General features: G+C 37.7%; 1 protein-coding gene across 15 annotated transcripts in view; it reads right to left on the bottom strand.

The window, feature by feature from the left end:
• The window catches only part of plekha7a (pleckstrin homology domain containing, family A member 7a), a 99,631-nt gene that overhangs the window by 33,815 nt on the left and 37,867 nt on the right, over positions 1-27,949 (bottom strand). For 13 of the 15 annotated variants that reach the window (XM_051869914.1, XM_051869917.1, XM_051869921.1 and 10 more), the window contains 5 exons: positions 21,713-21,796; positions 15,265-15,379; positions 14,083-14,187; positions 12,498-12,570; positions 10,236-10,336 (listed from right to left, as the gene is read on the bottom strand). In XM_051869914.1, coding sequence (XP_051725874.1) covers positions 10,236-10,336; positions 12,498-12,570; positions 14,083-14,187; positions 15,265-15,379; positions 21,713-21,796 — 478 coding nt within the window. Of the gene's footprint in view, positions 1-5,587; positions 6,508-10,235; positions 10,337-12,497; positions 12,571-14,082; positions 14,188-15,264; positions 15,380-21,712; positions 21,797-27,194; positions 27,213-27,949 lie in introns of those variants that run through there. The other 2 variants (XM_051869928.1, XM_051869929.1) reach the window with 2 other exon arrangements.

Genomic DNA, 27,949 nt, shown 5'->3' with positions numbered 1-27,949 from the left:
GGTCATATAATTAGAATAACTCAAAAATTTATTTCACTAATTCCATTCAAAAAGTGAAACTTGTATATTATATTAATTCATTACACACAGACTGATATATTTCAAATGTTTATTTCTTTTAATTTTGATGATTATAACTGACAACTAAGGAAAATCCCAAATTCAGTATCTCAGAAAATTAGAATATTACTTAAGACCAATACAAAGAAAGGATTTTTAGAAATCTTGGCCAACTGAAAAGTATGAACATGAAAAGTATGAGCATGTACAGCACTCAATACTTAGTTGGGGCTCCTTTTGCCTGAATTACTGCAGCAATGCAGCGTGGCATGGAGTCGATCAGTCTGTGGCACTGCTCAGGTGTTATAAGAGCCCAGGTTGCTCTGATAGTGGCCTTCAGCTCTTCTACATTGTTGGGTCTGGCATATCGCATCTTCCTCTTCACAATACCCCATAGATTTTCTATGGGGTTAAGGTCAGGCGAGTTTGCTGGCCAATTAAGAACAGGGATACCATGGTCCTTAAACCAGGTACTGGTAGCTTTGGCACTGTGTGCAGGTGCCAAGTCCTGTTGGAAAATGAAATCTGCATCTCCATAAAGTTGGTCAGCAGCAGGAAGCATGAAGTGCTCTAAAACTTCCTGGTATACGGCTGCGTTGACCTTGGACCTCAGAAAACAAAGTGGACCAACACCAGCAGATGACATGGCACCCCAAACCATCACTGACTGTGGAAACTTTACACTGGACCTCAAGCAACGTGGATTGTGTGCCTCTCCTCTCTTCCTCCAGACTCTGGGACCCTGATTTCCAAAGGAAATGCAAAATTTACTTTCATCAGAGAACATAACTTTGGACCACTCAGCAGTAGTCCAGTCCTTTTTGTCTTTAGCCCAGGCGAGACGCTTCTGACGCTGTCTGTTGTTCAAGAGTGGCTTGACACAAGGAATGCGACAGCTGAAACCCATGTCTTGCATACGTCTGTGCGTAGTGGTTCTTGAAGCACTGACTCCAGCTTCTTGCTTGTACACTTTTTTCTACCACATCTTTTCCTTCCCTTCACCTCTCTATTAATGTGCTTGGACACAGTGCTCTGTGAACAGCCAGCCTCTTTTGCAATGACCTTTTGTGTCTTGCCCTCCTTGTGCAAGGTGTCAATAGTCGTCTTTTGGACAACTGTCAAGTCAGCAGTCTTCCCCATGATTGTGTAGCCTACAGAACTAGACTGAGAGACCATTTAAAGGCCTTTGCAGGTGTTTTGAGTTAATTAGCTGATTAGAGTGTGGCAGCATGTGTCTTCAATATTGAACCTTTTCACAATATTCTAATTTTCTGAGATACTGAATTTGGGATTTTCCTTAGTTGTCAGTTATAATCATCAAAATTAAAAGAAATAAACATTTGAAACATATCAGTCTGTGTGTAATGAATTAATATAATATACAAGTTTCACTTTTTGAATGGAACTGGTGAAATAAATTTTTTTGAACTTTTTGATGATATTCTAATTATATGACCAGCACCTGTATATATATAGTTTATTTATGATATAATTTATAATATTTATATGTATAAAACTAGATTTTTATATAACTAGAAGAAAAAAAACAGGCAGACTGCCATTAAAAAAAAGAGCACAGACACTGCTTTAATTAACATGAACTCAACCTGCAATTTCCTCATTAAAAACAGATTCAGAGAGAGTAACTCTGCTGCATTCGATTACGTAAAATGAAACAAAGAGACAATTATAGTTCATTACAGACATCCAATCTCTCTTCTTCACTAATTCATTTTTTTTTTGTCTCGGTGTGAGCAAGAAGCACAACACAAAACACACAGACGCATAAAGACACGTGTGTTTACATGACTGGCTCATTAAAGGCAAGCAGTGAGGTGCTAAGCTGCTGCCTGTGTTTTAATGGTCCACTGAGGGAAAGCTCTGCAATGAGGCTGTAAAGCGCAGACAGATGGCTGATTGGTTTGAATCATGCAGGGGGCCTGGAACACTGCTACATAACCATCCAGCAGCCTGTGAAGTAACCTATATCTAATTCTTTTGGACAAATGAGACTTATGTGATAGATCCCAAAAGTATAAATAGTATCATTATTTATTCATCCTCATGCCATTTTAAACTAGTTACTGTCGTTCTTCTATAGAACACAAAAAGAGATATTCTGATGAATGTGCAAGCTGCTCTTTTCCTTACAATGAAAGCATACAGCGCACAGGGGCTCTAAAGCTCCAAAAAAAGTGGACCATAACTAGTGTATGCAACTAGTCAATTTCATGCCTTGTAAAGTCACTCGACAAACCAACATTTAAGTTGAAAAAATCTTGTCATAGCTCTCATATTTCATTTATACTTTCGTACATTCAAACTTGCTGACAATCAATGGAATTTGGTTTCATTCACATGGCCTAGGGCAGTTTTCAGTGGATGATGACTTCAGTCTTTACCCCAATAACCTTAGAAGGCTTAAGATATAGTGCAAATGGACTACTTTTATGATGACATTTAGCTTTACAGTCTCTGGTGACTATGTGCTTTCAACTGTATGAAAAAGAATACCATGAATATTTGAAAACATCTCCATTTGTATTCTTTGAAAGGAAAAAGTCATACAGATTTGGAACAATATGTTGACATAATTCAAATGTATCCCTTTAACTTCAATAGGATGTGTATGAACTTAAACGACCCTTATATTGTGGTAAGTATGATAAATCAGCAATTTCAATATATATAATTTTCAATATATGCCCACAGAAAATGTTACATCTACACTATCATTCAAAAGTTTGGGGTTAGTAAGAAGTTTTATGTGTTATTAAACCATAACTCGGATCTTAATATGATCCAACCTAAAACTGTGCATGCAAAAACACAGCTGTGTACACGACGAAACAAAACAAAGAGCTAACAATAGCATGCTGCTTCCTTTCTTTTTGGCACCCTGCAGCATGTAGGACTATTTGAAGATGCTTTTAGCTTTCATTAATAGCATTCTCTATTATGTCATCCACAATCCATTATAAGTACGCAGCACCCTGGTACAGCAAACGTTTGTTTAACAGTCCTGTTTGCTTACAACCACAAGAGGAAAGCTTTGAATATCACTGCGCAATATACATATCTGGATGTTACGGTAATCAGAGTTTGTTCTCTGGTGAGGTGTATGGCAAATCTGTCTAGTAGGGGTGTGAATCTTTGGGTAAACAGTGAATCAATTCATGATTCACAGGTTTTTGATTCAGGAATGATTTGTGCAAATTCAGAACGATTCAATCCAATTCACAATGAGATTTGATTTAAAGCTCCAGTCCGTAACTTTTTTAGGTTAAAAATTATCCAATATCAATTATTGAGCAAGTACATGACCAGCCAGTTTTCAAAACTATCTCCTTACATTAGCCCGATTCACAACGGTGGGCTTGTAATAATGTTTTTTAATTTGAGTGATACTGGTAGGTTTCCACGGGAAATACAAGGTTGCCTTTGCGCCATTATGTCATGTCTGTATACATAAAGAAGGAGTCCCGGATGCTGCAGGTGGCAGTCAGTTGTAGCCTCTTTTTACAGTAGCTGGAATAATTAAACATGTCATTTTGATGGCGGATTGTAATCAAGTAGGGTAAAGATGACCATCATCAATGACAACTGGTGAATCACCAGTAGTAAAAAGCAAAAGACTTCAGACTGCGGAGTGGCTACAGTAAAAAAGGGAATGCGACCGGCCCGTGCAAAAACAAGAATAAATATCGGCAGGGCTTTTGAAAGGTGGCATCCGTATTTTAAACAGTTTTAAAACGAACGCAGAGATTGCTTTTTCTGCTGGACAGGTAAGACATTTTAATGGTTCATTGGGTAGATAATGCTAATTAGATAACGCTAATACACACTAAATACACCTCGTCACGCAATGTTAACATTAACAATTTGAGAACAAAATATAATAATAATAATAATAATAATAATAATATGCACGGTTTGACGTGATATGAGCTAACTTTGCAAATCACCATTGGCAGATTTATTGTAAAACTCTTTTTTTTTTTTTATTTGGTCAGAACAAAAGTAGCAGACATGTTACTTGTTCAGATGACATTTTCTGGTTAAACTTATTATTTTGGACATACTTCCAAGACGTAGTATCTGTAATTCCGAAGTACAGTGAATATTCATACGGTGTGGTGACTCACAGCACACACATACACCTCAAAACATTAGATTCATCCACGCTGAGGAGCCGTGCCGATGCACAACCCATGTAAAGTTGATAATTCTGCAATTGCAAGTTTCAAACAGAGATGGCAACAAAGAGGCAAAACTTATGGACTGCAGCTTTAATTCAATTTGATTTCGACTAATTGACTTAGACAAACTACTTAAAGGGGCTATATGTAGAATTCAGAAACCCTTGTTATTAGTGACACTGGTGGCCATTAAGTGAACTGCAGCCAGCAACTTATTGCTCGTGCAGACTTAACGCACAAGAGACCGAACGCGATTCAAAGCCCCGATATATTCACGATATATTCGTTCTTTGCTTAGAAGTAAAAAGACGTTGGAAATACCTTTGCAACAATATATTGTTAATGAACATCCTGATGCCGTCCACGCTGCTGAGATGGCGATGTTTAAATGAATATGTAAATAAAATAAACACACAACAAAAATGACAAAGCTGAGAAAACAGCAGTTCAGAAAGCATCTGATCATAGTGATGTGGATATGTTTGCACCAGCTTTTGTCATGTTGACAGAAGAGGTAATTAAAATTACACTTATGATAGTTTGATTATAAAGCATATTTGAGACTATAGACTATAGATCTGACTATGTGAGTCTACAGTTTGAAATAATACCTTTTCTTTGCATGACACATTAACATTACAGTACAGAATGGCTCTTTCTGCATTATCCTGAACATTGTATAAGCATTTGTTTCATGTGTCATTGAACGGAAGAGAGGCTCTCTGGAGCGTGTGTAACCGTCACATCCTTTTGATTTTTCCAGCAAAAACATTCAGAGTCCTTCACCTAAAAATCAGTCTACAGGCTTTCGTAGACAACCTAGGAAGTCGGGGAAGGTCTCGTTTTTTAAGTTTCATTACAAGCTGTTCACACATTGGCAATACAAAAAGCGATTCATACATGAAATTCTAACATATAGCCCCTTTAAGATTATTGCAAACACATTTCAACATGGAATATAACAAAGAGTGCAATGACCCATAAAATATTTTAGAGCGGAACACACCAAGGAAAGTATTCCATAATTCATTTTCTTAAGATTTTATTTATTTCCATGACTTTCTTGGTCTGGAAATAACATTTTTTTTTTTTTTTTTTTTTTAATTCCCTATTTCCAGGATTTCTAAGACCAACTCTGAGTAAGTAAACTAAACCAAATATTATCTGATACATTCAGTTTTCTTCAAGGTCTCTTATGCAAATAAAGTAAAATCATTTCACACATCTCAAAAAGAGGAAATACTGTCAGTGAGAAAAGTCACACAGAGTCTCAAAGAGTTTGACATGCCAGTGGTTAATGTAGAGAAGCCATAGAGTTAAAAGTATACCTATTTACAGATGATGCTGAATGTGTCTCAGAGCCTTTCTGGACTGTCAGTCACTCATCACAGGCAGGAAGCCCACCAATGGGAACAGAAGAAGGACATAGTTCAGCAAGTACAGGACAATGACTGGTCACCTGAACCAACACCTACTGGCTTTTCCTGTTCAGGATATATACAAGTGCTGGGAAATTGTCAGTATAATTTAAGGACTGTCAGCACCATCAGGATAAGAGGGTGACAGAAACAAAAAGCAGGAGCGAAAGAGCACAAAACAGCACGCCAGACCGCAAAACAGCCTGAAACACAAAGCACAAACGGCCACAGAAAGAAGCCATAAGAGAAATACAAAAGATGGTCTTTCCCACCTTCGTACCGATATCTAGAAGCTCAACGCCGAATCACTGAAACATTTTCTCACTCGGCCGTTTCTATCTACCAGCATGTGGGGTGAGATTGCTGGTTGAGCAGAATTCACTGCAGTAAGCCTACTTTTTCATAGGGGATTAGTACAGATTACAGCCTCTCTGCTGCCCATCTGAGTCACTCAATACTAAAAATCGACATCCAGGTAAACATTCTCTCTTGTGTGAAGCTTACGGCAAATGATGATTCCTAACCCTCAGAAGAGTGTATGATACAACTACTAGCTACCCAACAAACAGGGAATGTTCTCAGAACTTAGGCTAGTGTTCTGGCAAAGTTCTCTCAAAGTTATGAACAAATGTTCTTCCAGTAACATTAACAGAAGGTTCGTTCAGAGTTATCTGGTCTATATTTTATATATATATATATATATATATATATTTTTTTTAGGGGTGTAACGGTACACGTATTCGTCCTGAACCATCACGGTACAGACGTCATGGTATACAGTTGGTCAGAGGCGATCCACACTCCAATCCAAAAGGGGGCGCTGTTTGCTAACGCCACAACAGGAAAAAGCTCAGAAGAAGAAGAACAGATGATCTACACATAGATATGTTTACGTGTAATCTCTCAACACGTGTTTCAACCGCAGAAAGACATCCATAAAACAGCTTGAGAATAATATCTCACGTAGCATTACATTTACCTCAGGCAAGTCATTCAGTGTCCACAGCATGTTAGTTCACTAGAGAAATGAACTCTAGAGGGGAGCATTTCACTAAATATATGCACTATATTAGCTTATATATACATTATACCTGTTAATTATTTAATATATGTTTAAATAAATTTGTCATGAAAACAAGTTATGACAGTAAATTGTGTAAATAATCATATTTCAAAAATGATTTAGAGCAGAAAAATACTTGAAAAATAATGCAAATCCTGCCTTATGCAATTTACATGTTTGATTTTTTTGAGTGTTCATAATTATATCTAAAAATAAATAGCAACTGATTTTTAATAAACCACCGTTTAATAAAAAAGAAGAAAAAAGAAGCAATTTTATGTTTAGTTTTCTCCTTACCAAGGTACATACTGAACCGCCATGTTTGTGTACCGTTACACCCCTAATATACACACACACACACACACACACACACACACACACACACACGTATACATATTGTTCATGGAAAGTAAAAAAAAAAAAAAAAAAAACATTTTAGTTGAAATGTTTTTTAAATGTTTTTAAATTGTTTCAGAATATTCAGAGATTTAAAAGTAATGTTCTCATAATGTTTGCAAAATGATAAAATGGTACGTTCCCTTAAAGTCGGCATGAAACGAAAGTTGCAATAGTCTTTTCTTCCCTATTGTGACGCATATCTGAGGGAAACAGCTTCTTGAACAAGAAAAAAATGTAGGGTCGGATGTGTTTTTGTCCCACGGGAATTGATTAGAAGGTTGTGGTTTGCTAGTGCTGTGATCTCATGTGAGTGACATGTTGTCCCGCCCTCTTGCCGAAAAAAAATAATGACAGATAAATCATTTCTAATAAATACTGCAATATTCAATAAAAAAATAAGAACTGTCAATTTTGATTTCATGGTGACTTTAACGTTTGGCATAACCAACATTTAAAAAAACTGGACGCTTTGAACGTTCAGAGAACATTTTCATAGCTTAATGGGAACATTAGCAAAATGTTCTTAGAACATATTTGTGTTAGCTGGGTACTTGCCAAAAGGGTAAACAGTTTTGTAAACAGCACTCCTGGAGGACGACGTGACACCGTAGGCTGTGTAAAACTATCCGTTAAGGAAGAAAAGAGAAACAGGAGTGCTGCAAAGTGCAAACTGATATCAACTTGCACTTTAAACCATTAAGATCTTCTTCTTGAAAACTGGAATGTGGTCTCCTTCTGCTCCCACGTTGAAAAATATCTCTCTAGCTGTGAGAACAGGGGCAGGAAGGAGATGAGCAGAGAGAGGTAGACTGGTTATGTAACCTCGTTGCCCTCAGGATGAGTACAGACCCATACATTCACTCTGTGTCATGAACCCCATGAGGACAACAATGAACCGCACAAGCTGCAGGGTATGAATCCACATGAACCACTGCTGAATCTTTGCCTACAAAAACACTTGCACATAGATAGGCACCAAATACGAGAAGCTGTATATGTATTAAAACAGCTTGGATAACTGGTTATGTAAAATTCACAGCCTTCATGGGGAATATTTATTCTAAATGGTATGAAGATACCCATGTTATGTTGTGTTGTCAGTGCACTAGAAGGTTGATTTGTAAAAAAAAAAAAAAAAAAAAAAAAAAAAAGAGCATGGGATGGAAACGTGTTTTTCTGTTACTTTAATCAATTTCAACTTCCTTTTTTAAGTTACTATATGAGATTCAACTAGACCAGATGAATTGAAATTACTTGTACAGCCAATTTGATTAGACTTAAAAAAAAAAAATGAAGGCAGCAACTGAATTTTTAAGATGTTTTTAAGTTAATGTGGAATTTATTTACATGCATCTTCTCTGCATTCTATACATAGGGCTGAAGCCATGCAAGATAATGAAGCATGCATATTCATAACTGCACAGTGACCCAAAGTAATCAGCCATTGCACATGACAAAACAGAAAGACAGCTGATTGGGAAACAGGAAGCAGCTACTGCAAGAAAATTGTAAAGAGCATTTTACAGTCTGTGGGTCATTAGCACAATATAAATTGTGACAGGGTGTTTAGGACCTGTATCACACTGAAAGAGTTTATTTTTACTTCAGTTAATCGGTTGCTTGGGGCAACTGTCAATTATAGACCATAAAAAAAATGAAAATCCTGCCATCATTTACTCACCCTCATGTTGACTTTTTTTCATCCATGGAACACAAAATGAAAATTTTAGTTTTAGTTTTAATAATTACATTTTTGTCTTTTTTTAATATTTCACAATTTAGCTTTAATTTATTTTTATTTCAGTTTTTGTTTGAGTAATTTTAGTATTTAAACTTGACTTATTTTATTTCAGCCAAGGCAACATTTTCTGAATGTTCACTTCAGAATTAAAATCACTTAGTTCACTTCAGAATTAAAATTTCCTGATAACTTACACACCCCCAGGTCTTCCAAGATGTTTATGTCTTTCTTTCTTCAGTCGAAAAGAAATTAAGGTTTTTGAGGAAAACATTCCAGGATTTTTCTCCATATAGTGACTTCACTGGGGTTCAACGGGTCCAAATTGCCATTTCAATGCAGCTTCAAAGGGCTCTACAAGGGAATAAGGGTCTTATCTAGTAAAACAATTGGTCATTTTCTAAAAAAAAATTAAAATTATATACTTTTTAACCACAAATGCTCATCTTGCACTGCTCTGCGATGTGTCATGCATTATGTAATCACGTTGGAAAGGTCACGTGTGACGTAGGCTGAAGTACCAAGCAAGTGTTTTAAAAGCAAATGTGCAAAGACTAAGTCAAACGCCCTTTACAAAAAAAGATAAAACAATGATGTCGGAGGATTTTGAAGTTGGAGGAGAAAATTAGTTTTTCGAATGCTACTTCCGCATGACCTTTCCAACGTGATTACGTAATGCGTGGCGCATCGCAGAGCAGTGCAAGACGAGCATTTGTGGTTAAAAAGTATATACATTTTTATTTTTTTTTAGAAAAAGACCCTTATTCCTTGTCTGGGATCATGTAGAGCCCTTTGAAGCTGCACTGAAACTGCAATTTGGACCTTCAACCCGTTGGTAACTGCTGAAGTCCACTATATGGAGAAAAATCCTGGAAATTTTTCTTCAAAAATCATAATTTATTTTCCAATGAAGAAAGAAAAACATAAACATCTTGGATGACATTAGGGTGAGTAAATTATCAGGAAATTGTAAGTCTGAAGTGAACTACTCCTTTAAGAATAACAACACTGGGGGTCATGTGATCAAATTATGTCAGAATGCTAACAGTCAAATGTTAAAGCTATTATATGACTTCAAAAGTCTCAGGCTATAGTGCTTAAAGAGTCATATCTACCACTTTTATGATACTTTTTTGTGCTAATGTATCTTTTTAGAAGCTCCAGTCCTCATTCACTGACCAACTACAGAACATTTTCTATAATTTCTCTTTTTGTGTTCCACAGTAAATAATTAAATGATGACAGAATGTTCATATTTTTGGGTGAATTGTTCAGTAAACATCATTGCTGCAAAGCACAGGGTTAACAGTTGCAAATTGAAGTGAAGTGTGTTGCTCATTGTTAAAATGAGATCTTACCTTGAAGGCATATTTGCGGCTAATGTGATCTTCAGGTCCTACAGGTGCGATAGTGTAGCTGGGCAGAGGAATGCTACCCAGAACCGACTCTTCACGACTGTCTGTGGGTGAAAAACAATCCAACTGAGCAACAAGTCTGGTTGTGACTGTGTCTTTCTCTTTCTCCCTCTCTTCCTTCCTGGCATGTGATACTCTCTAACCTGTCTTTCTCACACCACTCTGATAGCATCATCACATTTCACACATTTAAGTTTAGCCTCGCTCTGCCTCCTTGTTTTGCCCTGACCATTTCTTTCCAGTGGCGCGCGGGAGTGAGAGTGTGTTTATGTGTGGGTGTGTCTGAAGCAGAGATTGAGTGCTGGGTTGACAAGCGATAACAGTGGCTTGATAAGGACATAATAGGTTAAAAATACTTCAAGGTTGGTTGAAGGAGAGATTCCAAACCGAGGCAGGTCGCGCTTTTATTTGAGCAAGGGAACTGAGGGGGTCTGTGGCTGGGAAGAGCAGACCGACTGGAAAACCAGGATGGATTACATCCCATTATAACAACATGGGGGTAAATAATTAAAATGGTGAAAGAAACTGTGTAGATTTGATACAAGAAATAAAGTTGACGGTGAAAAAGATAACTCACCCAAAAATGTTTATTTACTCACTTATCGTCTGTTTGCAGTTATTCTTTTGTTAATAATCATATCCCTATGATTAATTTCAATATGTATCAGAATATCAGTGATTAACAACTTAAGTTTCATCTGTTTTTCACACAAAGCATTCATTTGGCTTCACAAGTTGTATGGTAAGGGTTGTGTAAAAAACTACTGTGTTGCATAAACAACAGCATAAAGATTTGGAATGACATAAGGGTGTGCAAAATAATGACAGAATTATAATTTTTTTGCTGAACAATTCCTTTAATGTAGCTCTCTCTTACAAAAAGGAAGTTTATTCAACTGTGCTACACTAAATACGGGGAACACAACGGTGCTATATGTCGCATGCTGCCCACGAGGCTATCGGCGCCGACACCGTTACACTTAAAGTCCCCCTGAAATCAAAATTTACATTTTTTAGCTTTTAGTAAGAATATGTTAGCCTTAAGGTTATGAATAAGTTGGTGTGTTCCAAAACAATGACAAAAATCGCATTTAGGGGATATCAGCATTCAAAACTTACAGTCTCTCACTTCCGCTAAAATGGATCACGGATTTTCATGACATCACCGCGGACTTCAGCATCTCATCAGATCTTCTGGCCAATCAAATGCTCTCTAGAATCTAAAGGGTCCCACCCCCTACATTATAAATAAACACTGAAGCTGCGGCTGAAATCGGTCATTTGTTCACACATTTACTATTTTCTACATGTTGAATGGCACATAGTGCACTATATAGGGGATAGGGAAGGATTAAGACAGAATGAAGTCTGGTTTCATGTTAGTGTCACGCGAACCGCAGCAGTGCACACACAGTCTGCTCCGATCCAGAGACATGATAGCACAGAGCGGATCATATCCAGACCACAAAACTTTTCAGATTTGAATCCCATTTGAATATGGAGGAGATTAGGAGGAGAAACGGTTAGAGATTAGAAGGAAACTGAGGTTTTACCGAGCTCAACGGCTCTGGCCGAGCTGTGATATAAATGAAATGCTATTGGCTATTTTAAAAAAGGGGAGGGGCTGTTCGATATATCCAACCCTGTCTTCCTGTTTCAATTGAAATTATGTCACTTCAGTGGGCCTTTACACTTTAAAATATACTTTTATGCCAGTATTTAGTGCCAAGTACTGACATAGTACCCTTATACTATTCGTACATTGATTTACTACATAAAATATACTTTCAATTAAACTTTAGTTTAGTTAATTAAAGTTTATTTAATAAAAAGAATTTAAAGTATCTTTCTCTTCTTGTAATCACTGTTTGTTTATAACACCACAAACAAGGTTTGAGTCAGCTGAAATAGCAAGTTGAATTCCCAGAGAGGGTTTGGTGTGATCCAAGAAACTGCATAAATATGTGAGAGATAATTAACCCAAAAACATCATATTCATTTCCTTGAGTAAACTACTTTCAGAGTTTGCTAAAGGTGTCATGTTAAACTTTGGGGACAGTACAGAGCAAAAAATTTATTTAAGTAGGATTTGGTGACCATAATGCTATTACTAACAAAATAATGATAATAATCATAATCTGGGAGAAAAGTTAGCATGTCCATGTGTAAATGTGATTCTGTTGGATGTTTGGTAGAGCAACTCACCTTTGTAGTAGAAGAGGCAATAATCAGCCAGAACAAACCATTTTCTTTTCCACAGCCGCATCCCTGAGCTGTCCTGAAAGTACAAAGCAACACAAACACTGATGGGAAAACACACACCCTCAGGCAGCTAAAGACATCTGATGGAGAAAGACAGCACTTCAAACAGACTTCAAGCAGGCAATTTCGCAGCACTTCCCCCTGACAGCACCGTTTCACTTCCAGTTAAAGAGTTTATTCAAAGTCTATTATCAAAAACTATTCATGTAAACACACTCCTGATGTTTTCATGCCATGAAAGATGTGTGTTCATGTGTGTTTGTGTCTGTATAACTGACTGGCTGGCTCTCAAAAAGAAAAACCAAATAAGCTTCCTATCTAGACAGCTTTTTGATGCATTTGAACGCTCAAAATATGTGTTTCAGCTGTCCGAAAATGCCTATGATGCCCAAAAATGCTGTCTTGCAGGGCTGTGACCACTACTGATGTTTAGGGAGACACATTTCCCCCAATATTCAGATTTGTGGTCAACCAAAATGGGGTTTTAAACTTTTAAAACTTGTTTTGGTCTTTTTGGTCCCACCAGACTGAATGATTTGGTCAAATTGTGCAGCTCACTAGGTTTTGAAACACCATTACTGTATGTGCATGTGTAACTTCTGTCTTCCTGTCACATTACTCATGGTAAAAGACTATAATTTTAAACTAGGTGTCCGTGAATGTCCCTATAAAGAAACTCCAGATAAGATATGAAAAAAATCATCCATTTACATCCCAAATTATTAACTAACTTCTAACTGATTTCTAACTATAACTTTTTAATTGATGAGCCTCTGAACATTATATAATATAGTAATTATGTTCATTATGTTCACAACTTGTAATAATTACTTCAACAAGATCATTATTTCTGTCTAAAATTAGATTTCTGAAATGCATTACTCGGACACAGTCACCTCTGATAACATTTCACTCTAAATTGTAATGTTGACATGCATTTTCTGTAAAGCTGCTTTGAAGCGATATGTATTGTGAAAAGCGCTATACAAATAAAAGTGAATTTAATTGAATTAATATCATTTAAAAGTTTGAAAAGTCTTTTTACTCACCAAGGCTGCGTTTATTTAATCATAAATACAGTAAAAACAGTAATACTGAGAAGTATTATTACAATTTAAAATGTGTTTTCTGTTTTAATATATTTTAAAATGTAATTTATTCCTGTGATGGCATAGCTGAATTTTCATTACATTAGACTTCAGTGTCACATGATCCTTCAGAAAAATCTATGCTGATCTGGTGCTCAAGAAACATTTCTTAATATTATCAATATTGAAAACATTTGTACTGCTTAATGGTTTTGTGGAAACTGCGATACAGCTTTTATTAGAAATACTAAAAACAGAAATGTTTATAACAACATAAAACTCTTAAGTGTCACTTTTGATCAGTTTAATGCATCCTTGCTGAGTAAAAGTATTCTGGGGCCTCTGGGTCTATAAAGTCTAAAAACCTCTCATGTAAAGTATAATTTGAAAGCAAAAGTTTAGTTAATCAATAAACAAGCTCATTGATCAAATTCTCTTACCTGTTTGTGGAGCCATCCACGTACCACTACAGGAACGCTGGGATTCCTCTTTATGGCATGATCTCGTTTGCCAAAGCTATGGACCCTTCCACTGGACTTGGATCCCTATATCACACACACACACACACACACACACATAATCTGAAGATGAGCAGGGGGACTGAAAGCTCATTCATCACCCATTAGTCTAGACCATCTGCCAGGGGTGCACAGCTGATCGTACACACCATCCACTGGCATTCTGTGGGCACAGCAACGTAAGCCTACATGCTGCCTGCCAACCACACATGCCAATGCATTAATACGCCTAATACATCACTATTGCATGCCATCACTGCCAATGACAAGAGCTACAAGCACTCATTCATCTAGAATAGTCCAAACTCAGGCAGGAGATGACACAGGCAGCGTTCCTGCTGCTGCATTTCTCTGCATCTCTTTAATCAAACTATATGGCAGTCAGCCGTCACAACACTTCAGTTATTTTTGCACATGCATCCTGAGAGGTCAAATAACACAATGATTACAAAAGCCTTCATTATGGCGCAATAAGTTAGCATTAAACACCAGCTGTTTTTATATAGCAAAGGTCAAATTCCTTATATCAGTGGTTCCTAAACTTTTTGACTCAAAGGCTAATGAAACAAATTTGAAAGTCCCCTACATAATATATATCAATTATATTATAATATATTAATTATATTAAGTTTGGAACAGTAATAAATACTGATAAAATTTTACTTATTTACTTATTATTATGCCTTTAAATATCTAAAAAAAAAAAAAAAAAGCATGTTATTTAGCTCATGTGCATCACATTCCAAACACTGCATCCTTACACAGATATGCACCAAATCACTCACAATACGAATCCCAATCTGTTTCATCGATGTTCTGTGTCTGCTCAGAGATAGCAGTCAGGCGCTCTGATCACTGTTTGTGTCGCCAGCACTAGGGAATTGCCGCCTCAGCCCAGAAGAATAAACACTCTAATTACCAGAACAGATGCTAACCAAGCATGGAGAATGTTCCGCATCAGGAGTCTTGTCAAGTTACCTTGCTCGTCTCGTTCTATATACAGAGGTACTGTCGTCTGCTTCTATCTCTACAAAATACCAGGTCTTTTTTCCTACCCTTTGACTAGTTTTGTTGTCGATCCAACAGGATCAGGTTGTTACTGACCTTTGAGCCTGAAGTGGTGTCCACAGTGGAAGAGGTGACGTTAGTGGAGGCCTCACTAATTGTACTGGAGGGTCGTGTGGTCGTCTGTGGCTGCTTCAGCATGTGTCCGCCAGTCCTGTAGAGGAGAGCACAGTGATGGTTTTCAACAGTTTCTTTGAGGAATTAAAGGATTAGTTCACTTCAGAATTAAAATTTCCTGATAATTTACTCACCCCCATGTCATCCAAGATGTTTATGTCTTTCTTTCTTAAGTCGGAAAGAAATTATGAGGAAAACATTCCAGGATTTTTCTCCATATAGTGGGCTTCAATGGCTACCAATGGGTTGAAGGTCCATATTGCAGTTTCAGTGCCGCTTTAAAGAGCTCTACACGATCCCAGACGAGGAATGGGATCTTATCTAGCAAAACAATTGGAAATTTTCTACAAAAAAAAAAAAAAAAGATATACTTTTTAACCACAAATGCTCATCTTGTACTGCTCTGCGATGCATCACGCATTACGTAATCATGTTTGAAAGGTCACGCGTGACGTAGGTAGAAGTACCGCGGTAAGGTGAAAAACTCCATCTCATTTTCTCCTCCAACTTCAGAATTGTCTAACATCGTTGATGTTTTTTTTGTAAAGGCCGTTTAACTCAGTCTTTGCACGATCACTTTGTAAACATTTGCTCGGTACTTCCGCCTATGTCACACGTGACCTTTCCAACGTGATTACGTAATGCATGGCGCATCGCACAGCAGTGCAAGACGAGCATTTGTGGTTAAAAAGTATATATATATATATTTTTTTTTTTTGAAAATGACAGATCTTTTCGCTAGATCAGACCTTTATTTCTCAGCTGGGATCATGTAGAGCCCTTTCAACCCGTTGGTAACTGTTGAAGTCCACAATATGGAGAAAAATCCTGGAATGTTTTCCTCCAAAACCCTAATTTCTTTTCAACTGAACAAAGAAAGACATAAACATCTTGGATGACATGGGGGGGAACTATGTGGCTTCGCTTTCGGTAACTTGCATGTCATCTGAAGGTTTTAGATCCGGTTTTATGAGTGACTCAAATACGTCACTGTAAAAGCTACTGTCGGTTAAGGAAGATTTGATGGATGAACTTGCTGCTAGATTGGGCTCCAAAGTGATAAGACATTTCCGTTTTATGGACGTCACCATCTTTGATATTATTTTGATCACTGTCACTATGATTACTGGTAAGAGAATATGGGCTTGACTCCCGTTGCATATTCGTACAAGACAGTATTCGAGACGCTGTTTGAACAGGACATTTCAAGACTCACACCTGTGAGTACATGCGGTTGTTGACAGCGTGAACGTAGCCAGAATGAAACATGGCACTGTGTCCTTTCACACGAGAGCAGCTTATGACCTGGTGTTTTCAGTATCTCAGAGCCTCTCGGTTTGCAGTAAATGAGGTTTGCACATGAACGCATCTCTGCATCTTCTCTGAGTTTGGACCGCAGTAACGTGCATTTGAGAACATAACATACTCCAACCATTTTCCCAAACTTGTTGGTAACCAGACAGGTGACGGTAGCCATTGACTTCCATAGAAGGAAAAAAAAATACTACAAAATGTGTTTATTTATTTATTATTTCATGCAATGGACGTCAAGGGTAACCAAACCTGTTATCAACAACCAACAACTCTTCTTTGGTGTTCCACAGAAAATGATGACAAGATTTTCATTTTTGTGTGAACTATCCCTTTAAGTCTCCCATACAGAGCGTTATTATTGTCTAGCTGCCTATGTAGAACACTTCAAATTGGTCACTTATGAGGTTCCATGGCTGTTAGAAGTCAGCTGACTATGTAGGTAGTAGGAAGTGAAGTAGCTCAGTAGGATTCGGAACAGGATTGACAACCATTCTAATGCAGCATCTGCTCTGTTCATTACTAATTCACACTAGAGATGCATAGTACCTGTTTTAATATCACAGGCTCACTTCAAAAAGCTTTTAGTAAATTACAGTTGCTGTGATGTGTCAAGTATAATTCCCCATGATTAGACAGAGAATGAACTTTCCCTTCAATGCTCACTGGCCTGGATGTCAAATGAAATTCCTCAGGCAGTCAACAGGCAGGATATATTGGTGGGTTATGAACTTATGCAAACTGACAAACACCTTTTTGAACATATTTCTGATAAATACTGCTTTAATATTATACATATCAAAATGATAAATGTCTTGACTGTCAGTTTTGATCAATTTAATGCATCCTTGCTGAATAAAAGTATTATTTTGTTCTAACACCCAAAACTTTTGAACGGTAGTGTATATTTAATATATATCCCAGCTATCAAAATTCAGAAACACAGGCTCCTGGCAAACTAGGACAGAACCACTGCTTTTGGCTCTTCTTCAGTCAGAGAGGAACCAAAAGTGTCCTCTATGAGTGTCAATATTAAAATAATCAGAGTGGACTCAATTTACTGCTTTTATATCTTAGTTAGCGAGTTAAATCTGTTCTATCTGTCTTTTATGGCAAAAACACTGCCTAACTGAAAAGTTCATCTGAGCATTTACAGATAAAATGTCTCATCTCCTGATTCCAGCTGGCATAATTTCAAAGGAAACCACAACTTTTAGTAAACACAATCTATTGCCTACACAACAACGAAAGTTGTGCTTTGCATAACTGTCATTACACTCTGACCTTGAGCAGTCTGAAGTATGCCAAAACATAAAACAGTATGACAAAATATTGTCATTCTGTCATCCTAAATCTATTCTCATACAATATGCCCTAAGAACCATAACACCCAAACATTAACATAAATCTGCATGACATATGTTTGTTCTTTTTCATCAGTTTTAATCAGATTGTCTTTATATAAGAGTTAGTCAACAGGGAGAGTCGAGGAAACCTCACAGCACAACTCTCACACTTACAATCCTAGAACAGATGGCCAGACATTCAAAGAGCCAACATACAAAAGAAACAGAAACAGATTGTCCTTATAGCTATGCACATTTGAGGACTCCATGGGCTTTGGGCACTCAAATCTCTCTAGCACCTTTTATTCAGTGGCTTTTAGTAAAGGTATGGAAAGAATCGGCATGGTAGAGCAGCATAGTGCAGAACTGACATCAAAGGATCAATATTTCTAAAAGCATTACCAAGCTAGCCTAAAATATATATGCTATACAAAGTGATACGATCTGACTGTGACTGAGTCTGGCAGTGTTGTTATAGTTAACTTAAACTAAAAATATTCTGTTGCTTAAGATATGTCAAGGGGCCTCTGGACATGACATCAAACAAGCCCACTTCATGTCTATAAGGCTGGGGTCACCAGAGACTGAATAGTCATTCAACACTGATGAGCCAAAACATTGTGACCAGTCACAGGTGAAGTGAACATCGTTTTTTTTGGACATACTAGATATTATACGGTGCCGTAATGAACATCGCAATGCCGCTGTTTTGCCTACGCTGCCATTGCGTTCTTCGCGCCGTCTGGATGAAGATGCGGAGCAGAGAGTTGTGTTGACAGAGTTTAGCGATTGAGAGAAGAGAAAACTTCAGAATAATGTCACAGAGTTCATTCATGAAGTTGTGTGAACAACACACGGCATCCGTGTATGTCTGAGCACATGCACACTTTGGTCAGAGCGGGAATAATGCGATTAAGGTGTTTACATGCCTGTTTATTGTGATTAAAATCGGCATACACCACTTAGTCTAATGCGATTATGGTTACTACGATTATGAGCTTAGTCGCATTCGTTTTATCGAAGTATTGCGTTTACATGAGGTAAAGTTTAATCGCAATATTGCCAAAAATCGCATTGTGAGGGTGCATGTAAATGCACTCATTGTTGCAGACCAGGTACACCCCTTTATAACAATAGTGACCCTGGTGGAAGCGGCCTCTTTCAGCAGGATAATGCACCTGCCACACTGCACACATTGCTCAGAAATGGATTGAGGAACATGATGAAGAGTTTAAGGTGTTGCTCTGGCCTCCAAATTCCCCAGATTTCAGTCCAGTCGAGCATCTGTGGGATGTGCTGGGCCAGCGAGTTCGATCCACAGAGGCTCCACCTCGCAACCTACAGAACTTGAAAGATCTGCTGCTACCGCCTTTGTGCCGGATACCACAGCACACCTTCAGGGGCCTAGTAGAGTCCAAGCCTCGGCGGGTTGGCGCTGTTTTGGCAGCATACAGAGGACCAATAGCATATTAGGCAGGTGTCACGATTTGGCTCATCGGTGTAAGTCCATGGAACGTTATTGTTTGTTTTCCACCAGATGAAAATTGTAAGATCACTTAGAAAAGTACTAGCATACTACATGTCTGTGGTAAAAACAGTGCAAAATGAGTTCTACACCAAAGTCTCAAAAAAATAATAGTTTGATGAGTGAAATGTTACTTATAAATAGTGTTTGAATTTAAAAACGTTTTGAAAGCAGGAACGTTTGAAAGCAGGCGTCTATCAGCGGACCGTGTTGATCATTGTAGCCAATCACAGACATATATGTTGAAGGCGTGAACACAAAAGCTAATCACAGGTGTTTACAAATCCGCTCAACAGCGCTCAAAGCGTCACATTTTTAAAATTTCAGTACTGACTTGGTATCGCGGTCAGTACTTTTGACAACACGACTTATAAATAAATGTCAAAAGTGTCCAGCACAGTCTGTCATCATACTTTGCATAATGTATAGTAGTTATTATACAAGCCCCACAACACATACTAGTTCTTTCCAACATGTGCCCAGGCTGATACATTAACAGCCAATGACACATAACCTGTGGTTCTCAGAAAGCCTCGTGCACCCACACAGCTGTTAATGAGATGCATCCATTAGGATGTGGCAGGAGAATACGGCCTCCCGCTCACACTCAGATGCTAAGAGAGACCCAGTCTTTTGTGATATACGCGCTAATATGAGCTGCTTTTAGAGAGTTTCAAGTTAGATAAGACCGGTGGGCAGATCTAATGCCAGATCATTCTCAAACATGGAGCGGCTGGAGTGTGTAATGTTATTATGGTGCTCCCTAACATAACCTGAAAGATTTTGCTGTATCTCTTAAAAGCATAAAATGAAACAGCCCAGAATTGTGTTGCGAGTGAAAAGCATTATTATACATTTTCATGTACAAGCCATTTTTGATGAAGAGCATAACAACCCAAGTGATCTGCATGCACGTTTGAGAAAACAGACAGCTGTAATATAAGTTACAGCTTGACGGCACCAAGAGGGGAACTGTAAAGTGTGAGACTATTGACAAATGCCAATGTAGACATGTGATACTTAAACCAGCTGTATCATTCCAGTTATGCTTCTACCAACATATAGATCATGAGTATGTGAACATATTGTGAAATATTACTACAATTTAAAATAAATGTTTTCTATTTTAATATATTTTAAAATGCAATTTATTCCTGTGATGGCAAAGCTGAATTTTCAGCATCATTACTCCAGTCTTCAGTGTCACATGATCCTTCAGAAATAATTCTAATATGCTCATTTTCCGCTCAAGAAACATTTCTTATTATCAATGTTGACAGCAGTTGAGCTGCTTAATATTTTTGTAGAAACCATGACAATTTTTTCCCAGGATTAATAAAAAATGACCAGCATTTATTTGAAATTTTAATTTCAATGTTTTACAAAACTTTTTACTCACCACTTTTGATCAATTTTATGCATCTTTGCTAAATAAAAGTATTAATTTCTTTTAAAAAAGAAATCTAACTGACTGCAAAATCTTGATGGATAGTCTAAAATATCAAAGTATCAAATTAATAACTGATACAAGTCTATAAACTAAAAAATATCAGCTTTTGGATTCATTAATAGTTAGTAATGCTACTTTAAACCCTGCCAGGTCAAATTTGACAAATGTACCCTGTAACTTATTATTTAAACCCTTTACAGACTTAAATTTAATCACTAAACACAGTTTTGAAAGAAAATGCTGCTATTAGTTTGGTACCATATGTAATTCACTCATGCTTAAAACCACAATATGTAAGATTTTTTAATTAAAATATCCAAAAACCTCTAGATCAATGCTATATATTTTGTTGAATTGGGCTGTTGTGGGAAACATTTGGGATTATGTAAGTATACGTGTCATTGCATCGCCTGTCACTGATGTGGAGGTGAAAATGACAACTCCCATGATTCCACGCTCATTCATGGCGTCATCAAGCTGCGCCTTTGTTACTGTTTTGAATATGCAACCTCTATTGTTGAAACCTACAGACTGTGCCTTATTGACATGGAGCACGAGATAGGATGGCCTGAGCTGTTTACTGTCTGAAAAGTATATTAGATCTCATTATACAATCTCTGTTATTAGAGACTAAACTCAAGATCTGGGCTGCTAGTTTAAGACAGGACATAAATATAACCGAATCAGAAATGACCTAGTCAACCTTGACTATAAACAATGTCAAAAGGCAATACTTACTGGTCCTGAAGTCTGAAATCAGTGTTCTCAGCAGAGATCTGGCCTGTCACTGGATGTATGAATGTAGTCGTCCTTTGGTTATGGCTGCAGATAAGACAAAAACAAAGCAGCATCGCATTAGCATGATTATTATGCTTCCCTGAAGCAAAAACACATATCACCAACTGAACGTCAGTAATCACAGCCTTAGATTTTCCTAGACATGTCCATCAAAACGAATCACACACACCAGTGATAATCAGTGTTGTTTTGCCTCTTTAATCAGGTTGTTTTCACATTTGAAACAGTAGTCTGTGACTAATAACTGTATAAAACCTAATACCATCTAAAAAAAATGACATCCAGTAAGCAAGGTATCATTGGAAATGATTTATACTCTCAGTGTAATGTGATATGAGGTTTGGCAAAAAGTCAGCATGACATGTATGTCCAATGTGCCTATTTTAAGAAACTGCATCAACATCAAGTTACATGTGAGGGGGACACGTTTGCACAGCAGAAATACGCCGGCCATATGAACAGGGGCATTGTCTCTACTATGTATTCAAGTGCTTCATGAAATTCTGTTTCTAAAACAACCCTTTCATATGTAATTAGAGGTATGCTGTCGTTTATGTCTGAGCTGATAAAAAGCACCTTTTACGTCTGTTTCTTGGCTGCAGAGTGTTAGCGAATATGTTGTTTGAAAAAGAAACATCTGACAGTAATGTAATTACAGTATACTTACATTTACATTTATTGCATTCAACAGCACCTTACACAAAGTGCTTTAGTTTTTAGACACACACTCATGTCGCTTCAACCCGTGAACTCCAAAAATTACTCAGAGCAACAGTGTAAAAGTATCCCAAATCCGTGGGAAAACTGCTGACTTTGCAACTTCTTCTAACAACAGCTGCAATTACTTTACAAATTGCCGATTGCCTCTTATTTAGAAGGTGGGACATATTCTGCCATATAGAGTGCAACAGTGCCCACCCACTTAAATAAAGGCCTTCTGAAACGGAGCGATGGGTTTTTGTAAGAAAAATATCCATATTTAAAACTTTATAAAAGTAAAAAAACTAGCTTCCAGCAGATGGTCGTACGCGTCGGTTTTGCGGTGGAAGAGTAAACCCTGACCCGACGCATAACGTAATGACGAACACGGAAGTGCAGAGGATAGAGCAAAACAAAACACCGGTCACAAATTAGAAGTCTGAAACGAGAAATTTTAAAGAGAAATGTCGGAGAATTTTAATATAAGAGAAGAGGAGCTTGAATTTGTTGCCCAGCCCTATTTGTTTAAACCGTGAGAGGCGTCTAAGCTCTGCCGGAAGCTAGTTATTTTACATTATAAAGTTTTAAATATTTTTTTTATTAAAAAACGCATTGCTTCGCTTCAGAAGGCCTTTATTAACCCCCTGGAGCCGTATGGATTGTATTTATTATGATGGATGCATTTATTTTGGGCTTCAAAACAGGCCCCCCCGTTCACTACCATTATAATGCTTGGAAGAGCCAGGATATTTTTAAATACATCTCCAATTGTGCTTTTAATAGGGAAAATAACTATAACATTTTTGGCGATTTCTCTGCAGAATCATGGGTAATATTCCATCTATAAAAATATCCATTGATTAACAAACTCATAGCTCACAACAGGTCTGTCTTTAAAGGGGACCTATTATGCAAAATTCACTTTTGCGTGGTGTTTGGATATAAATGTGTGTTGGCAGTGTGTGTACACAACCACCCTATAATGATGAAAACCCAACCACTCCTTTTTTTTAATCCCTATAAATCATAAGAAGTGTCTCAGAATAAGCCTTTTGCAGGTTACTGGCAATGTGACGTCACATTAGCCACAGGCCCCGCCCACGAATGTTGACAGACACTGCAGTTTTAACATAGAACCGCCCTGAGCGGGTTCACAGCGAGTTTACACAGTCCGCCACTGCTGCACAGACGAGAATGTCTCCCGAGCGTTTTAGGTGTTCTGTAGCTGGATGGATTAATCCACATAGCTCTCTCCATTTACTCCCGAAATCTGAGCCACTGAAGACGAGGTGGATTAATTTTGTTTTCGAAGAAAATGCTCCCTCAACTCTACCAAAATTCGTTTATATCTGCGCAAATCATTTCACACCGGACTGCTTTGTGAATAACTGTCAATACAAAGGGACAATACAAAACAGAAGTTGTGCTAAAAAGTTGTTACTCAAGGATAAATCAGTACAAACTGTTAGTGATCCAGCTTACAGCCTCCAGAGTGATAATGGATACGACAGTAATGAAGGTGAGAGCACTTTATTACAGTTCATTGGAGCCGAGCGCAGCAGCTCATTTGCATTTAAAGGGCACACACTGAAACGACGCGTTTTTGCTCAAGTGGCAATTTTAACATGCTATAAAAAAAATTATCTGTGAGGTATTTTGAGCTAAAACTTCACATACACACTCTGGGGACATTAGAGACTTATTTTACATCTTGTAAAATGGGGCATAATAGGTCCCCTTTAAAGGTTTCAAAATGAATTCCCCTATAGAGAAAATGAATGGGAATTTTACTTCCGGACTGTTGCACTCTACTCCTTGTTGCTCCCATTCATAGTAATATGACTGAACCACTGAGGTATACAGACAGTCTTTAATCTAACTAAAAGCAACATACAGTAAGAGTATGAATAAGCACTGTACTGTGGTATTGAAGAGCAGAGAAAAATCAAGCCTTGGAGATTGTATTAATGAAGCCGAGCCTAGGAAGCTCACTGGTCCCTGAGAGACGAAGCAACTGGTGTCAGTACCATCATCTCCCACGCTTGGCAGACGAGCCATGAATAAGAGATAGATAAATAGCTCCTAATATTAAAATCAGATTTAAAGTGAGTAGAACTAGAAGACATGAAATGCAGTTTCTTGGCATTATGAAAACTGAGTATTTATTAGTTTTCCCCTCAAAATACAATTTTTAAATGGATACAAACTGACCTCGAAGCCTTGAATGTATAACACTCCCTTATCTGAACAGGAATGCTTTGAAGTCACAAGGCATCATTTCTTCAGAAGAACACACTGAATCAACAGTGTAAACATGTGTACTCAACATGCTTTTACACTTCCACCGAGTCAGTGAGAGGTAGAGGTGAGGTCAGAGCGCATTGTTTCCTTTCCAGTCGCTTCTATATATTTAAAGACCATAAGTCACTGCATAGAGATGCCACACAGGTTGCGGCTGCTATATAAGCTTTACGGTTGTTGGTAATGGAGCTCTAATGGAGCTCTTTACAATTCTGGCTGACAGCCTGTGGTAAGTAAAGGATTTGTGTGCACAAACATGGTGTGCATCCTTGACAGGAGCCCCCCGGATCTCTATAATCACCACCACACCTGTTTAGTCTCATGTGATCATGCAGAAACACTCGCTGCAGTGCCTCACCCAAAGCTCCTGTCCACCTTATCTTATACATTTAGATAGGCCTGCATGATTAATCAAAACAAAACTGAAATCGTGATATGGCTGCTCCATTATTGTGGTATAATCTTTTTCAGATGAATGAATGGAACGCTGTAAACCTGAATTAGCTGGCAAAACTCAAAATATTTGAGGCAATCAGTTGCCTCAAAAATTTTAGGTTAATAAATTCAAAGTAACTGGCAGATTTTTATTTTGTACTCATACATTTTAATTATACTCAACTTGAAATGTTTGAGTACACTAATTCATACATTCAACATTTTTATTAGTGTAAACTTAGCTAGCTATAACAAGCTAATTCAAAAAATGCTAACTTGCTAATTTGCAAACATGTTAACAATAGCATGGTATAGCACTTGCTGAATGAGTACAGCAATATAAAGCATTTATACATTTATGTACCACTTGTCAACCATGATGGTAACTCTCCAAAAACCCACATTAACAGAAACTCTTCTAAATTAGCATAACAAAACATTAATCACTGCTAAATCTCCCACTTAACATTAATCTTGCACAAAAAAAACCCATTATATAACATATTAATTTTAGCATTTACACTCCCTTTTGAGTGCCATAGGCAAAGCATGCTGGGAAATAGAAATCGAAGCCCAGTTTCAGTTAAACTTAAGTTCGTCTAAATTAAAAGAAATAAGTTCATAAAACTCAAAACAATTAAACAGTTCAGTTTACTTAAATATATCAGTTCTGTGAACTTAAAAGAAAAACAAAAGTGCTAAATACCCATAAAAGTTTATTTGAATGAACTAATTTGTTTAATTTAAGTTTGTCCTACTCAAACCATGTAATTATTTTGAGTGTTAAACTAGTCAGTTGCTTTACAAGTCAATCAGATTGTCTTTTCCTGTCTAATTGAGCGATCCTTACAAATAAACTGCATTGTGTACTAGATATAATGCTGCAAGTGAATGTTTATCAGATGGTCTGTTGATTTCCCTTAGTAACTTGTCTCTGGTCAACTGTTTTTTAAAGATGTCAGACACACTTGATGTTTCTTTTCAATTTGCAACTCTCTGAATCAATGTCAGGATGAGTGGAAGTCATAAAGTGGTCATAATAGTCTTCCGGTGATTAGACCCTCAAGCAAACTTGGCACAACAGAAGCTAAACTGCAAGTGAAAGGCAAGAACAACTATAAATACAAATGCATTCATTTATCTGAAGACGTAAGGCTATATCCAGCTAAGCAGTGCACGTCAGATGACTGCGTAAATGTGTCAGGCACCAATCCCTCGACTGAACAGGCCATTTACCCCAAAGTGAAAGCTTTGCCTTTATATTGCTTGGCACAAGCCAGCTGGCATGTTTTGATGCTGCAAAATGAACTGCCTTGAAATGTTTATTTGTTCAACGGCCGTGTAAAGGTGGTGTCTATTTAAAAATGTTCAGATGAGCGGTGTTTAAACACTAGCAACAGGTCGAAAAGCATTTTAAAGGGTTCTCTCATTGGGACAAGGTCATTCCCATTCACATCACACAGAATGCTGAAATTTACAGAAAGCTGAGATACAAATTTCAGCTTCTGACATTTAACGCAGGTCCCCTGATTACAGTGAGAACAATGAATCACTAGATAATCAGTTAGAATCCCACACATTGACCCAAGGTCAGCATGTAATTTACTGCCATATAGAGCAGCCAAAATCATTTCATATGACAGTAATGAGTCACTTAATATATCAACATATATTACAGCATGCATAGTGATTTATTGAGTAGCTTCATTTTTGTGTTCGACTAACATTATGAAGTTTCCGTCACACTGAAAGTTCTTCGTTAAACTTAAACTCACATTTCTAAGAAGCCCATAACAGTTAACCAGCCTAATTAAAATTTAACCAAATTTCACACTGTGTTAACACCCTGCAAAACGGGCAAACATCTCCTTTAGAAAACACGTCAGTACAGCTTGTTTACCAGTAAGCTAAAACCGTACTTAAAGAGACCCCATTACTTCAGTAAGAGCATTTTCACAATGGTGAACATGACCTGGTCTCCACTTACAATCAATAAGCGTCCCTCTGATGCCATATACAGTGTTGCAGAATAGCAGCAGGCTTTTGTTTACCTGTCTCGTCACCGGTTAGGCTTCAGCGCTCTGCCTCTGTTGCAGGCTTTAGAGTGTCTAGTTGTCTCGTATGGTTGGGAGGGTAAAATGCCAGCAGTGTAGTGGTGTCTTGTGTCAGTGTCACGGTGCTGAGAGACGACCCCTGAAGAGAGCTGCTAGAGCTCGCAAAAACTGTGCATGTGTTATAAGTCAAACAGTCTTTCTTGGAAAATACACTAAAAAATACAGTAAAATGGGAGAATCTATAAAATGTGAAACAACCTCATAGGGTAAGATTTAAATATTCTGATTGATTAAATTAACTACAGGCCATCGAAATTATCATACATTTAAATAACCATAGGTAAAACCATGCACGCATATGGGTAGGTGGTACGCATCCACATGGATGTTTCCCAGCAGAACATTGCCCAAAGCATCACACTGCCTCCGCCGGCTTGCCTGCTTCCCATAGTGCATCCTGGAGCCATGTGTTCCCCAGGTAAGCGATGCACACGCACCCGGCCATTTACGTGATGTAAAAGAAAACGTGATTCATCAGACCCGGCCACCTTCTTCCATTGCTCCGTGGTCCAGTTCTGATGCTCACGTGCCCACTGTTGGTGCTTTCGGCGGTGGACAGGGGTCAGCATGGGCACCCTGACTGGTCTTCAGCTATGCAGCTCCATACGCAACAAACTGCGATTCTGAC

The sequence above is a fragment of the Ctenopharyngodon idella genome, chromosome 18, assembly GCF_019924925.1.
Source record: "Ctenopharyngodon idella isolate HZGC_01 chromosome 18, HZGC01, whole genome shotgun sequence".
In the NCBI taxonomy this organism is placed as follows: domain Eukaryota; kingdom Metazoa; phylum Chordata; class Actinopteri; order Cypriniformes; family Xenocyprididae; genus Ctenopharyngodon; species Ctenopharyngodon idella.
The sequence above is the reverse complement of the archived record's forward strand: the minus strand, read 5'-3'. Positions and strand labels throughout refer to the sequence as shown.